At 39.8% G+C, this 13,150-nt stretch overlaps 1 protein-coding gene across 3 annotated transcripts in view; it reads left to right on the top strand.

The window, feature by feature from the left end:
- Positions 1 to 294: 294 nt before the first annotated feature.
- The window catches only part of LOC148863178 (uncharacterized), a 46,923-nt gene continuing 34,067 nt past the window's right edge, over positions 295 to 13,150 (top strand). For 2 of the 3 annotated variants that reach the window (XR_016109675.1, XM_088976883.1), the window contains exons 1-3: positions 298 to 677; positions 1,838 to 1,933; positions 2,112 to 2,330. Coding sequence is in view for 2 of the 3 variants with exons in the window: in XM_088976883.1 (XP_088833009.1) it covers positions 306 to 677; positions 1,838 to 1,933; positions 2,112 to 2,330 (687 nt within the window). In the remaining variant the exon portion in view is untranslated. Of the gene's footprint in view, positions 678 to 1,837; positions 1,934 to 2,111; positions 2,331 to 13,150 lie in introns of all 3 variants that reach the window. The other variant, XM_088976882.1, reaches the window with a different exon arrangement.

The raw sequence follows: 13,150 nt of genomic DNA, 5'->3' as shown, positions 1-13,150 counted from the left end.
TCAAAATTTGATTTAAAAATAATAAAAATCATAACAGTTATTAAAGTTACTATAAATTATTAATAAAACTAAATTTATTAAAAAATATTTATTCATATTAAATTAACAATAATTATTTTTTGTAAATCAGCATTAAATACAATTATTAAAATTTTAGATATTAATAATAACTTTGAATACTTTTAATTTATTAACAACAAATTTTGATTATTAATTTAATATGAATTAATAATAAATAAAATTATTAAATCTTTTATATTTTCCCGTATATCACACGGGTCCCGCTAGTATATAGATATTGATAGATGAACATTGTATCAGGCTTGTGTTCTGAGCGCAAATTCCGGTCTGTGCTGATATCACCGACGATGGACATCACGCACTCGCCGCAGTCGTTATTTGCCTTCTACCCCAACTATCGTAACTCTTTCGAGGCGTCCAGGCGTCGCATACCGGAAGCCCCACAGTTCAAAGCATCACGCACTCGTCGCATACCATTAGCCAATGATGATGGCGTGGAACGATCGAAGGAGAGCATCAATGCATTAGTGCTGTCAGATTCACTTTGTTCTTCCAGATTCTGTTGTTGTGGGAGAAGACGTTTCATCGGAGCATCTGGAGCGGCTCTGCTCCCGATTTTCCCTTCAAACGCATCCGAATTAGAGCGTGATACGACTGTATATATGCTCCCTTTTCCCTTAAAACTCTTAAGTTTCACTTTTTGTTTTGTTTTGTTTTGTTTTGTTTTGTTTTGTTTTGTTTTGTTCACATGTCCTTTGCTGTGCTATGTATTATTTATAGAAAATCGAGTCTGCAGATGTGCCCAAAGGTTTGTTCCAGTAGTTTAAATTCCCGACTTTGGTATTTGGTTAACCTGGTTATTGATTATTGAAGTTTTGAACCATTGAGAAAAACCACTGATAAAGAACTCAGTTAAATCGATTCCATTTCAATTATCTGCAGACACGAGATTAGAATAGAAGCTTTAGGCAATTTATAAATTCTCTTTCTTTCCATCTCTCTCAAGCCGGGTTATCTCTAGGTTGTACAGTCAAGATATCTAACTGGAGCCAAGCTGTGAGAAATATTTGAATTTAAGGCTGCATTGGTTGCATCTGAATTCTGAAGCGAAGGAAAACAAGTTTTCCTATGCTCAGTTTGGAAGGAGTATAAATACAAATACGTAGATTGCAAAATCCTGTGTTTTGTATTATTTTGTATGTATTTGCACTGTACATATTTGTATCTGTACTTTTTCCAAACTGAGCCTATAGGAAAAATAATCGTTTCCCATGCCTTCCTGCTCTTTGGCTTAACTTGAGAAAGAAACCTGAATGGTCAAGGCGCATACATGGGTATTGGGAAAATAGGTTCAGGTCCTTCAGGAGGACCATCCCTCCATTCAGAAAGGACTAAGAATGCCGTTTTCTTAAAACTGCCACTTTTGTTTTTTTAGAAAACGTATGTTTTCTGTAGCCAAATATATGCAGCCAAACATTGTTAAATAATATATTATGTGAAAATTGTTCATATTACATCATTAACAAAATGGCAGAATTCTCATTTTCCCGTACAAATTCATATTTCATATCCAAGCATGATTGGGCATAGGATTTATAGAAAAGTTCTACTATTCTGGATTACTAGATCTAACCAAACACAGAACATCTGTTGGATCAAATTTAATCATTTGCTTCAAAATTGTACTATTGTCTTGTAAGAAATTAGAACTTACAATCATGCTTCAAGTACCCAGACAATGTTACCAGGATTAATCATTGTTTAGGAGAATGCATAATCTTAGTGGATGTGGCGTAACAGTAAAACCTCATTGCAGGCTGTGCTGAACAAATTTCACCCTCCCAGACCAGATTGGTATGAGGAATTATATGCATCTATCATGGACAAGAGCATGGCAGCTTATGAGGAAGAGGTTAGTCCATTATGATCTGTGAAACCATTTTGATTGTAGGTCTAGGGGTACTTTCTTTCCTTATGATTACATGAATATGGGGTTTACGTGCCAACTTGTTTATTGCACTTACAGGATCATATACTAAATGCATGCATTTTGAGTTTTGACACCATACAGTCACCTTTTCATATGGAAGGTTGCAGGTTATAAAGCAGAATTATTTACAAAATTGAGAGGAAAGAATAAGAAGGTGATGGAGCTTGGCATTGGGACTGGCCCTAACCTCAAATATTATGCTGATGAAGCCGGTGTCAGTGTTGTCAGTGTAGACCCAAACAAGAAAATGGAAAAATATGCCAAGGAAGCTGCAGTAGCTGCAGGTCTACCATTGTCATGCTTTAATTCTATCCAAACTGTATGGTTCCTTCCCTGACATATTTAACTACAATATTAATTGCAATATTGATCTTTTTTTTTTTTGCATTGGCGAATCCTTAATTTTTTTGAGAAAAAGAGTAACTTTATAAAATAGAGAAGAGAGAGTACATGAAATGATGTACAAAAGGCTAGTCACACACATGTTACACAGGCATTATACTATTACTATACAAGTTTTCCCGGTGAGCACCAAAGTTTTGTAATTTATCTGCCACCGAGTTTAAATTCCTGGGAATCTAGATTAAAGATGCATTCAAGGAGCATATCAGATCTCTAGCCTTGTCTAGGTAGTGAGCCAGTGTCTAAGATCATCCTTCCATCTCCCCAAGCCACTTTATTTTTGCTTTAAACTTGGTTAATGATACAAAACTAGAGGTGTAAAATGGGCCATGCCACCCTTGGGTCGGCATGGTTTGGGCTGGGCATGGCATGGCCTGCCAATTAAAGTGACGGGCCGGGCTGGGCCAAGGGTTTATGGCCCGTGGGTCGTGTTGGCCTGCGGCCTATTTCAATTTTATTGTAGTTTTTTTTTTCAATTTTATTTTATTATTTCATATATAAATAATTGTGTATATCAACGTTCATATGGAATAAAATTTTAAGTTTTTTTTTTTTTTTTAATTTCAATTTGTCAGTTTATTTTAATCTTTCATTTTTTTCCAATTTTTCTTAAAAAATTGTATTGGGCCTTGGGCTGTGCCAGACTTCCCTCTTGGAGAATTCGTGTGAGGTATGGATTGCAGGCTGGCCCGACATGGCAAAAGTGGGCATTGTCGGCCCGACTAGACCCACATTACCTCTATACGGAACAATGTTATTGTCTTGCATGGAAATTATGTAATCATATGTTAAGAGTTGAGCTTTTCTTATTTCGAACTCAGTAACCTCTTCCCCTCCCTTCTCCCTCTCTTTCCTCCCTCTTCTTTTAGAAACAATTTGGTTTATCTATGTAAGTGCATTTCATTTTTCAATGAGGTCCAAAACTTTGATAGAAAATGGGCACATAGTATATGGAAAGGAAGGGGAATAGGATGGGGTCAATCTCCTTCCTAGGGAGAATTTGGGGGGATAGTTACTCTATGGAGTGAAGAATCAATGGAGTGTATATAGGAATTGATATGCAAATTCTTAGTTTCTATTAAGTTGAGAAGCATAACTGATAATTTCGTGTGGGTGATAACAAATGTTTACAGACCAACTTCATATAGGGAGAGGAGTGAATTGTGGGAAGAATTGGCGGACATAAGAGGTCTCTGGCAAGGCCTATGGTGTTTGGGAGGGGACTTTAATGTCATTAGATATACTGGGGAATCTAACAACCCAAGACAACGAATCACTACAAGCATGAGGAATTTTAATGATTTCATTGAAACATTTGAGTTTAAAGAGGTTGGATTGGGGCAAATTAGATTTACCTGGTCGAATTTCCAAGAGAATTCCATTTGTTCAAGGTTGGATAGATTTCTAGTCACATCAGATTGGGAGGACCATTGAGAGGGGGTGAGGGGCAGAGTATTGCCTAGACTCACCTCAGATCACTGGCTAATTAGTATATGGAAGGGATAAACGGAAGGAGGTCCGACACCCTTTAGATTTGAGAATATGTGGCTAACATCTCCAGAGCAATGTTTTATAAGGCGTGCGCCTGGAGGTGCTCCCAAAACACCCTGAGGCGTATGCTAGAGGTGTTGACACCTCTAAGGCGTACGCCTCTTGTGCTTTTTTCATAAGGCGTGCTAGAGGCATACGCCTCATGCACATCTGATATAAAAAGATAGAAAAAAAAAGCAAAAAGAAGAAAAAGGAAAGTGTTGAGTTGGTCCGGTTTGTTTTATTTAGTTAGGAAGTTGTTGGGCTTTAGGCTCATTAGTTTATGTTTTTTAAGTTGTGGCTGTTCAACTTTAGTAGCCGCCCTACTAAGGGCATCCTTGTAATATCTCATCTTTTTAAGTTAAGTATAAATATAATGAGAGGGGGGCGGCTAGGGTTGATTTTCACAATCCTGGTTGACTTCCTACTCTCTTCTTCTTCTTCTTCTTCTTCTTCTTCTTCTTCTCCTTTCTTCTCTATTGCTGAAATCTTTATCTTCCCCCTCTTTCCTTCACAAGAAACTCAACTAAATCTGCAATTCGTGATCTCTACTTGGTATCAGAGCAGGCCGAAGGTTCCTTAAAGTTGTTCTCTCATGCAGCCCTAGATCGGCCGACTGCATGGTGATTTAAGAGGCTGATTGAAGTGCTCAGTTTAGCCCAAATTTTGGATTTTTTGGTGGATCTGTGTGCCTTGTTGCTGGTCTAGGGTTTCTAATCAAAATCAGGAAAAACTAGAGAAAGGGGAAGAGTCCTGTTTCTGTTGGACTCTTCAATTTTGACATAGAAAGTGGCATCCTAATTTTTTAGGGTTCCTTGGAGTTTTTTGTATGGGGTGATTCAAGTCCTGCCTGATTTGGAGGCTTCTAGAGATGGTGACTGCTCATTCTCTCTCTTCTCCTATCCCATAGAAAAAGGAATCTTTTGTGGAAAGAAAGTCTAGGACACCAGAAAGGTGTTGTTGGTTCTAAAAGGTGTTTTGTTTGATCTTACTGCAAATTTCAGTTATTTTCTTTACATTTTTTGAGAAGTATGGAGGGCAGCGGAGTTGAAAATAAGCCCGAGAGTGAAATGAGACCAGTGGGAGGTGCTAGAGACTCTTTCGGGGCTGGGAACATTACTACAGTTAGGTTGGATGGTGCAAATTACTTAGAATGGTCACAATCTGCAAAGATGACCATTGGTGCTCGTGGGAAATTAGGGTATATCACTGGTGAAGAGGTGAAACCCGAAACTAGCAATTCCCGGTGGGTATAGGAGAATTATATGGTAATGATTTGGTTGTGTAATTCCATGTTGTCACATATAAGTAAAAATTTTTTATGGGCAAATAAAACTAAGGAAATATGGGATGGGGTTGCAGAAACCTATTCACAGAGGGAGAATATTGTTAGGGCTTATCAATTGAGAAATTAGATTATTGCTACAAGGCAGGGAGATAGATCTGTTGCAGCCTATTTTTCAGTCCTTAAAACCCTATGGCAGGAGATTGACCATTTAGAGACTTTTGCTTGGGAAACCACTAAGGATGCAACTACCTATCAGAAACATGTAGAGAAGTATAGGGTGTTTGAATTCCTTGCTGGCCTTAATCCTGAGTATGATATTGCACGACAACACCTTCTTTCCAGGGACAATGTTACTCTCTCCCAAGCATATGCCTTTGTGTCAGGGGAGGAGTGCATGAGAGATGTGATGATGAAAAACCTTATTTCTGATCAGCCTGCCATGGTAAGTGCTGTGAAACTTAAACAAAGTGGCAGTGACATCAAGAAGGAAGATAAAAGAGATCTGATCTGTGACTACTATAAGAAGCCTAAACATACAAGAGATACTTGCTGGAAGCTTCACCCACATCTTGTGCTGACTAGATTGAAAAATAAGAAGGGAAATGCGCACATGGCAGTTATTGGTGACATTCCGGCCCCTCCTACTACAGTTGCTGTAGTAAGGGCCGAACTTGAGAGGTATGGGCTACTTCTGAACCAGCGGGATACTACCAGTTCCAGTTCAGCCGCAAGCGGACAACAAGGTACATGTGGCATTGGTGGAGTCCACTCTACTTCCTTTGCTCACACAGGTAGTTCACACGTCACTGCAAATTATGTTTCCACTTCAGGTAAGGAGGGACCTCCTTGGATTATAGATTCTGGAGCCTCAGAGCACATCACCTAGAGCTCTATTATTTTTTCAACTTACCAGTTCTGTTCTGGCAGAGATAGGGTCTCCACAGCTGATGGATCCCATGTTCCTATTGCTGGGAAGGGATCTGTCAAGATTAGTGATTCTATTTCTCTACCCTCTGTCCTTCATGTTCCTAGATTGAGCACTAATTTGCTATCTGTTAATAGTTTGACTAAGAACTTGAACTACCTAGTAATTTTTTCTCCTGGTCGTTGTATTTTGCAGGATCTGGATTCAAAGAGGACGATTGAGAGTGGTCATGAAGTGAATGGAATCTACTTCATAGATGTACTTCATTTTCATCAGAGTCATCATGTCAGCAGGGATAGTGAGTCAGGGTCTGTGAGTCAAATTATGCTTTGGCATAATCGTTTGGGTTATTTACCGTTTTCTTCTTTGAGTTTTTTGTTTCCAAAACTTTTTGAGTCTGTTAGTTTGTCAAGTCTGGAGTGTGAAGGTTGTCAACTTGGAAAGCATTGTAGATATTCATTTAAACATAGTAATAAAATATGTTTTTCTTTTGATGTTATTCATTCGGATGTGTTGGGCCCTTACCATGTTCCTTCTATGGGAGGCTATCGCTATTTGTGGATGATTTCTCACGATACTCTTGGATTTACCTGATGAGATCCCGCGATGAGGTACCATCCTTGGTGAGGCAATTTCATCAGATGGTACTAACACAGTTTGGAACAAGAATAAAGGTGTTCAGATCTAATAATGCCAGGGAATATTTTGAAAGACATCTTGCCTCATGTCTGTTAGATAATAGTGTTGTCTATCAGGGCAGTTGCTCCTACAGTCCACAACAGAATGGTGTTGCAGAAAGGAAGAACAAACACATTGTTGAGACTGCAAGAAGCATGGTGATCACATCTACAGTTCCAGCTCAGTTTTGGGGTGATACAGTTCTCACAACAGTATATCTGATTAACAGTGTGCCCTCTCGTATACTTGGATTCAACACTCCATTCAGTCTTCTTTTTCCTCAGGAGGAGATGTTTCATATTCCTCTCAGGGTGTTTGGGTGTGTCTGCTTTGCACATATCCTTGGTCCTCACCGCTCGAAGCTTGCTCCCAAGGCAAAGAAGTGTGTCTTCCTTGGATATATAGAGAATCAGAAAGGGTACTGTTGCTGTGATCCAGTCTTTGGGAGCCGGTATGTTACCATGGATGTCACATTTTTTGAATCCACGTACTTCTTCTCAAAGAGTCATTCTCAGGGGGAGTGTTTTGGGGAAGTGAGTCAGCAACCTATTCCTCTCCCAATTCCAATCCCTGTGTCTACTCCTGTGATTGACCACCACCTTGTGGCACCTCCTTTGCGTTCTGCTTCTCAGCATTACTTACGATAGAGACTTCATAAGGAGGTTGACTCCACTACAGCAGAACTCACATAACTTCCTACCGATTCCTTGGAGACTCTAGATTCGGCTGCCATGGATTAAGGTATTGCTCTTGGTCCCGCTACTGTTTCAGTTCCCATTTATCCTACTAACTTTGTTACAGATAACCTTGATCTCCCTATTGTTCTCAGAAAAGGGAAGAGAAAGTGTACTGCTCATTGTATTTCACAGTACTTATCCTATAGTGGACTTTCTCCTTCCTACCGTGCTTTTCTCTCCTTTCTTGATTCAGTGTCTATACCCAAGGGTGTTAGTGAGGCTCTCTCCAAACCTGAGTGGAAGACAACTATGCAGGAAGAGATGGCATCTTTGATTAAGAATCAGACATGGGACATTGTGGATCTACCAGAAGGCAATGAGATAGTTGGATGTAGATGGGTTTACACAGTAAAATATAAGGCAGATGGAAGTATAGAAAGGTACAAGGCAAGACTTGTTGCAAAATGGTACACACAGATCTATGGCATTGATTACTTAGAGACCTTTGCGCTAGTTGCAAAGATGACCTCCGTTCGGATACTTCTTTCTCTTGCTGCCTCATACTCTTGGCCCTTGTTTCAACTTGATGTGAATAATGCTTTCCTAAATGGGGATCTGCAAGAAGAAGTGTATATGGATCTTCCTGTTGGCTTTTACAATGATACTGGAAAGGGAAAGGTATGCAGGCTTAAGAAGTCACTTTATGGCTTGAAACAATCTCCCAGAGCATGGTTTGACAGATTCATACATGCCTTGATTACTTTTGGCTACACTTAGACTCAATCCAATCACACATTGTTTGTGAAGCGAAGGGGATCTTTGGTGTCAGTCCTAATTGTTTATGTGGATGATATTGTTGTCACCGTGAATGATCTGAGTGAGATTGATGGTCTGAAAAAGAACCTACATAATGAATTTTGAAGAAAACTGAAGAGAGTTGACCTTGAGAGTTCAGCAATGAGGGTTTGAGAGTGAGAGTTTCGAACCTTTTTCTCTCTCAGCACCCTAACACTATTTTATTAAGATATATTTGAATAATTACAAGGAGGCCCTTAGTTGGGCAAGAAATTACAAAGAACATAAAATAGACAGGATGAGCCCAGATTAAGGCCCATTACAGAAAAACATATATAATAAGAAAGAATAAACAGCCTATGGGCCATTCGGCCCATCTTCTCTACACTCCTCCTCAAGCTGAGCATAGATGTCAATCATGCCAAGCTTGCTAGTATCATGCTGAAGTTTTGCCTTGGGAATGCCTTTGGTGAGAAAATCTGCCAACTGTGATGAAAGGAAGACATACTTCACCCGAAGAGACCCTTTCCCTAATGAAATGTCGATAAACTTCAATATGCTTAGTTCTATCATGTTGCACTGGGTTGTGAGCAATGTTGATGGCAGCTTGATTATCACAGTACAACATCATTGGCTTGTCATGTTCAACCCCAAGTTCCTCCATCAATGATTTTAACCATAATAATTCAGAAACTCCATGTGCCATGGCCTTGTATTCTGCTTCAGCGGAAGACCGAGTAACAACCGATTGTTTCTTGCTTCTCCAAGAAACAACATTACCAGCCACCAAGCTGCAATACCCAGAAGTAGATCTTCTGTCATCAATGTTTTCCGGCCTAGTTAGCATCGGTGTAAGCTTCAAGTTTCATTTGACCATACTTGACAAATAGAATTCCCTTTCGTGGGGAGCCCTTCAAATAACATAGGATTCGCTCTGCTGCTGCCATATGAGTGTCTCAGGGAGCATGCATGAATTGGCTAATGCAACTGACTGCATATGCAATATCTGACAGAGTCATGCATAGGTACAAAAGTTTCCCAAGAAGTCTCTGAAAGATTCCTTTATCTTCTAACAATGTTCCATCTGAGGCAGAGAGTTTATGACTCATATCAATAGGAGTAGACCTGGTCTAGTACCCATCTTTCCAGTTTCAGAGAGCAAGTCAAGAACATACTTCCTTTGGGAGATAAGAATCTCATCCTTGGATCGAGCCACTTCTATGCCAAGGAAGTATCTCAATTCCCTCAAATCTTTAATCTCAAACTCTGTATGGAGAAAAGATTTTAGATCATGAATTCCTGAAACATCATTTCCTGTCACTACAATATCATCTACATACACAATGAGGTATACTGCCAGATGTCCATTCCTCTTCACAAAAAGAGTATGATCGGACTGTGTTTGCACATAACCAAAGTTAACAAGTGCTGTTCTAAATCTCTCAAACCATGTTCTAGGGGACTGTTTTAGTCCATAAAGGGATTTCTTCAGCCTGCATACCTTTCCTTTCATATCAGTTCCATACATCCCTGGAGGAAGAGACATATAAACCTCCTCATGTAATTTACCATTCAGAAATGCATTCTTCACATCCAATTGATAAAGGGGCCAGTCAAAGTGAGTAACTAAAGATAGAAGAACCCTCACAGATGCCATCTTGGCAACAGGTGCAAAGGTCTCCAGATAATCAATCCCATGTGTCTGTGTATTACCTTTTGCAACCAGCCTGGCCTTGTACCTTTCAATGGTGCCATCAGCTCGGTATTTGATAGTAAAGACCCACTTGCAACCGATTGGATCCTTCTCTTCAAGCAAATCCACCACTTCCCATGTGTCATTCTTGTGTAGGGCATCGATTTCAAATCTCATAGCATCCCTCCATTTTGGAATCTTAAGAGCTTCTGACACAGACCTAGGAATAGGGTTAGAAGCAACAGAAGAGAGATAGGCAAAGTATGAAGGTGAAAGCAATCTATAAGAAAGGTGCTTGGAAATGCAGTGTGTAGTGCACTTCCGTTTTCCTTTCCTAACAGCAATGGGAATATCAAGGTCAGGGAAGGATGACCCCAAAGGTGCTGAAACTGTACCTATTGTCTCATCTGTGACTGGAAGTGTATGAGGCTCATGTATTGTAGGAGAAGCAACCTGCACATTTCTGGATCTTTGCCTTTGATACACCTTGGGATTGAGGGTAGGACGAGGAGGTAGAGGTTGAAGAGTACTGGGACAGGGAGAATGGAACGACTGATTCAGCCTTGATACATTTGAAGGAGAAGTAGACACATCAAAAGACTCAACTAGGAGAGGAAGAGGAAGAGCAAACACCTGTGACAAATCCTCCTCCTGTGGACAATGTCCTTCTGGAGAGGAACCATAAAAGGGGGAAAGCTCATCAAAGGTGACATCCATTGAGACATACCGGGTGCCAGTATTTGGATCAAAACAATAGTAACCCTTATGTGTGGGGGAATAACCAAGGAAGATACACTTTTGAGCTTTGGGTTCAAATTTATGTTTTTTGACACTTGGAACATGTACATAACAGGTGCAGCCAAAGACACGAAGAGGAACAGGAAAAAGGTCCTTGTCCGGATGAAGGAGATTGAAGGGAGACTTAAACCCCAAAACTCTGAATGGCATACAGTTTATAAGGTAGGTAGCAGTAAGAAGAACATCACCCCAAAACCTTGTAGGAACATGTGAGACAAATAAGATACTTCTTGCAACTTCAACAATATGTCTATTTTTCCTTTCAGCAATTCTATTATGTTTTGGGGTCCTAACACAGGAGCTTTGATGAATAACCCCCATGTCAGAGAGATAATAGGATATGTTCTTCTCAAAATATTCTTTTGCATTGTCAGATCTGAAAATTTTAATCTTGGTATTAAATTGAGTTAGAAGAAACTCATGAAATTATCTTACAAGCCTTGAAACTTCATCACGGGATTTCAGCAGGAATATCCAAGTGAACCGAGAAAAATCATCAATAAATAGGATAAAATATTTGTAGCCACCCATGGAGGGTAAGTGGTAAGGCCCCCACACGTCAGAATGCACAATATTAAAGGGAAAAGATCTTTTATTGCTCAAAGGATAATTGTTTCTACAATGCTTTGATAACTCACAAGACTCACAATGAAAACTGGACAAACTAATTCCCTTAAACAATTTAGGGAATAGATGACTCAAGGCAGAAAAGACAGATGACCAAAACGACGATGACACAACATAATCCGACTAATAGACTCTGAAGAAACAGATCCGAGAGCAACACTCCCATGATGATCAGTGCATTGTCTCGGAGTATCAAGCAGGTATATTCCGTTCGCCTCATGGCCACTCCCAATCACCTTTTGAGACTCTAGATCCTGAAAAGCACAGTAAGAAGGAAAAAAAGGTTACACAACAGTTTAGTGACTTGGTTAAACTACTTACAGACGACAAGTTTGTATTTAGTTTAGGTACATGAAGGGCAGAAGGTAGGAACAAGGAATCCGTAGCCTTGATGGTTCCCTTATCAGAGATAGGGCCAAGGGAACCATAAGCTAAAGTGATTTTATCACGTCTAGGAAGCAAGTCATATGAAACAAACAAGGTAGAAAGGTTGGTCATATGGTCAGAAGCACCCGAGTCAATAATCCAAGGGATCTTGAGATTACCTGAAGTTGTTGCATGATTGGCAGAAGCCCTTATACCTGAGTGAGCAAATGTAGAAGAAGCTGAATTTCCTGAAGGGTTGGAATGAGAAGTCACATCACCCAACTGACTGATCATCTTCCCAAACTTTTCATATTCTGCTCTTATGGTTGCCAACTGTGCACAAGCAGACATCTCTTCAGTATAGTACTTATCACTATCTGGCTCGACAACTACATTTGCACTTCCTGATCTTTTACTATCATGTTTTTTTTGAAACCGAATGGGAACAAGATTATGATGTAATTTCTAGCACTTGTCTTTGGTGTGCTTCGGCTTCTTGCAGTATTCACATGTAACTTATTTCTTTCCTGTGCCACCAGAAGTTCCAGCACTCCCTTTAGGTTTAACTCCCATATTCGCAATGTGATCACTAATATCAACCCCTTGAACCTGGACATCCCTTTTGCTCTCTTCACTACTCACCAATGCATAAGCTTGTGACAATGAGACACACTCCTTGGAAAGAATATTCTGTTTTGTGATATCATATCCTGGGTTTAGTTCGGTTAAGAACTCAAACACCTTGTTCCTTTCAACCAATTTTCTGTAGGTCTCTGCATCATTGGTGGTGTCCCAAGTTACAGCTTCTATTAGGTCAATCTCTTGCCACAGAGACTTCAGGGTTGGGAAATATACAGCTAGAGGTTTCTCCCCTTGCCTTAAATTCTTTACATCACTTCTCAATTTATATGCTCTGCCCACATTGAGTTTTTGGGAATATGTTTCTGCAACACTGTCCCAAATTTCCTTTGTTGAATTCATCCATAGGTAGTGTTGGCTAATTTGTGGCTGCATTGGGTTCACAAGCCACCCCATGACAGTGTTACTTTCTTGCATGCACTTCTCATAGGATGGATCATCTTCTGGGGGAGCCTTCTTGCTCCCGGAAATGAACACCCACTTTCCTCTACTACTTACATAAATCTTTACTGATTGTGACCATGCCAGATAATTAGTTCCATCTAGTTTGACTGTGGTCACAGTCAATAAAGAATCACTTGGAGTCCCTTGAACCAGTCCATATTCAGCACCATTCTTGTTTTCAAACTTTGAGGAGTACATCATGTAAACACTTCAAATATGATTTCAGATGCCTTCTACAAGTATACTGAATGAGGACGAGCAAGGATTGAGTTCAACC

The sequence above is a fragment of the Nelumbo lutea genome, chromosome 3 (genome assembly GCF_056320005.1).
Source record: "Nelumbo lutea isolate HS-2025 chromosome 3, American lotus-T2T, whole genome shotgun sequence".
Taxonomy (NCBI): domain Eukaryota; kingdom Viridiplantae; phylum Streptophyta; class Magnoliopsida; order Proteales; family Nelumbonaceae; genus Nelumbo; species Nelumbo lutea.
The sequence above is the reverse complement of the archived record's forward strand: the minus strand, read 5'-3'. Positions and strand labels throughout refer to the sequence as shown.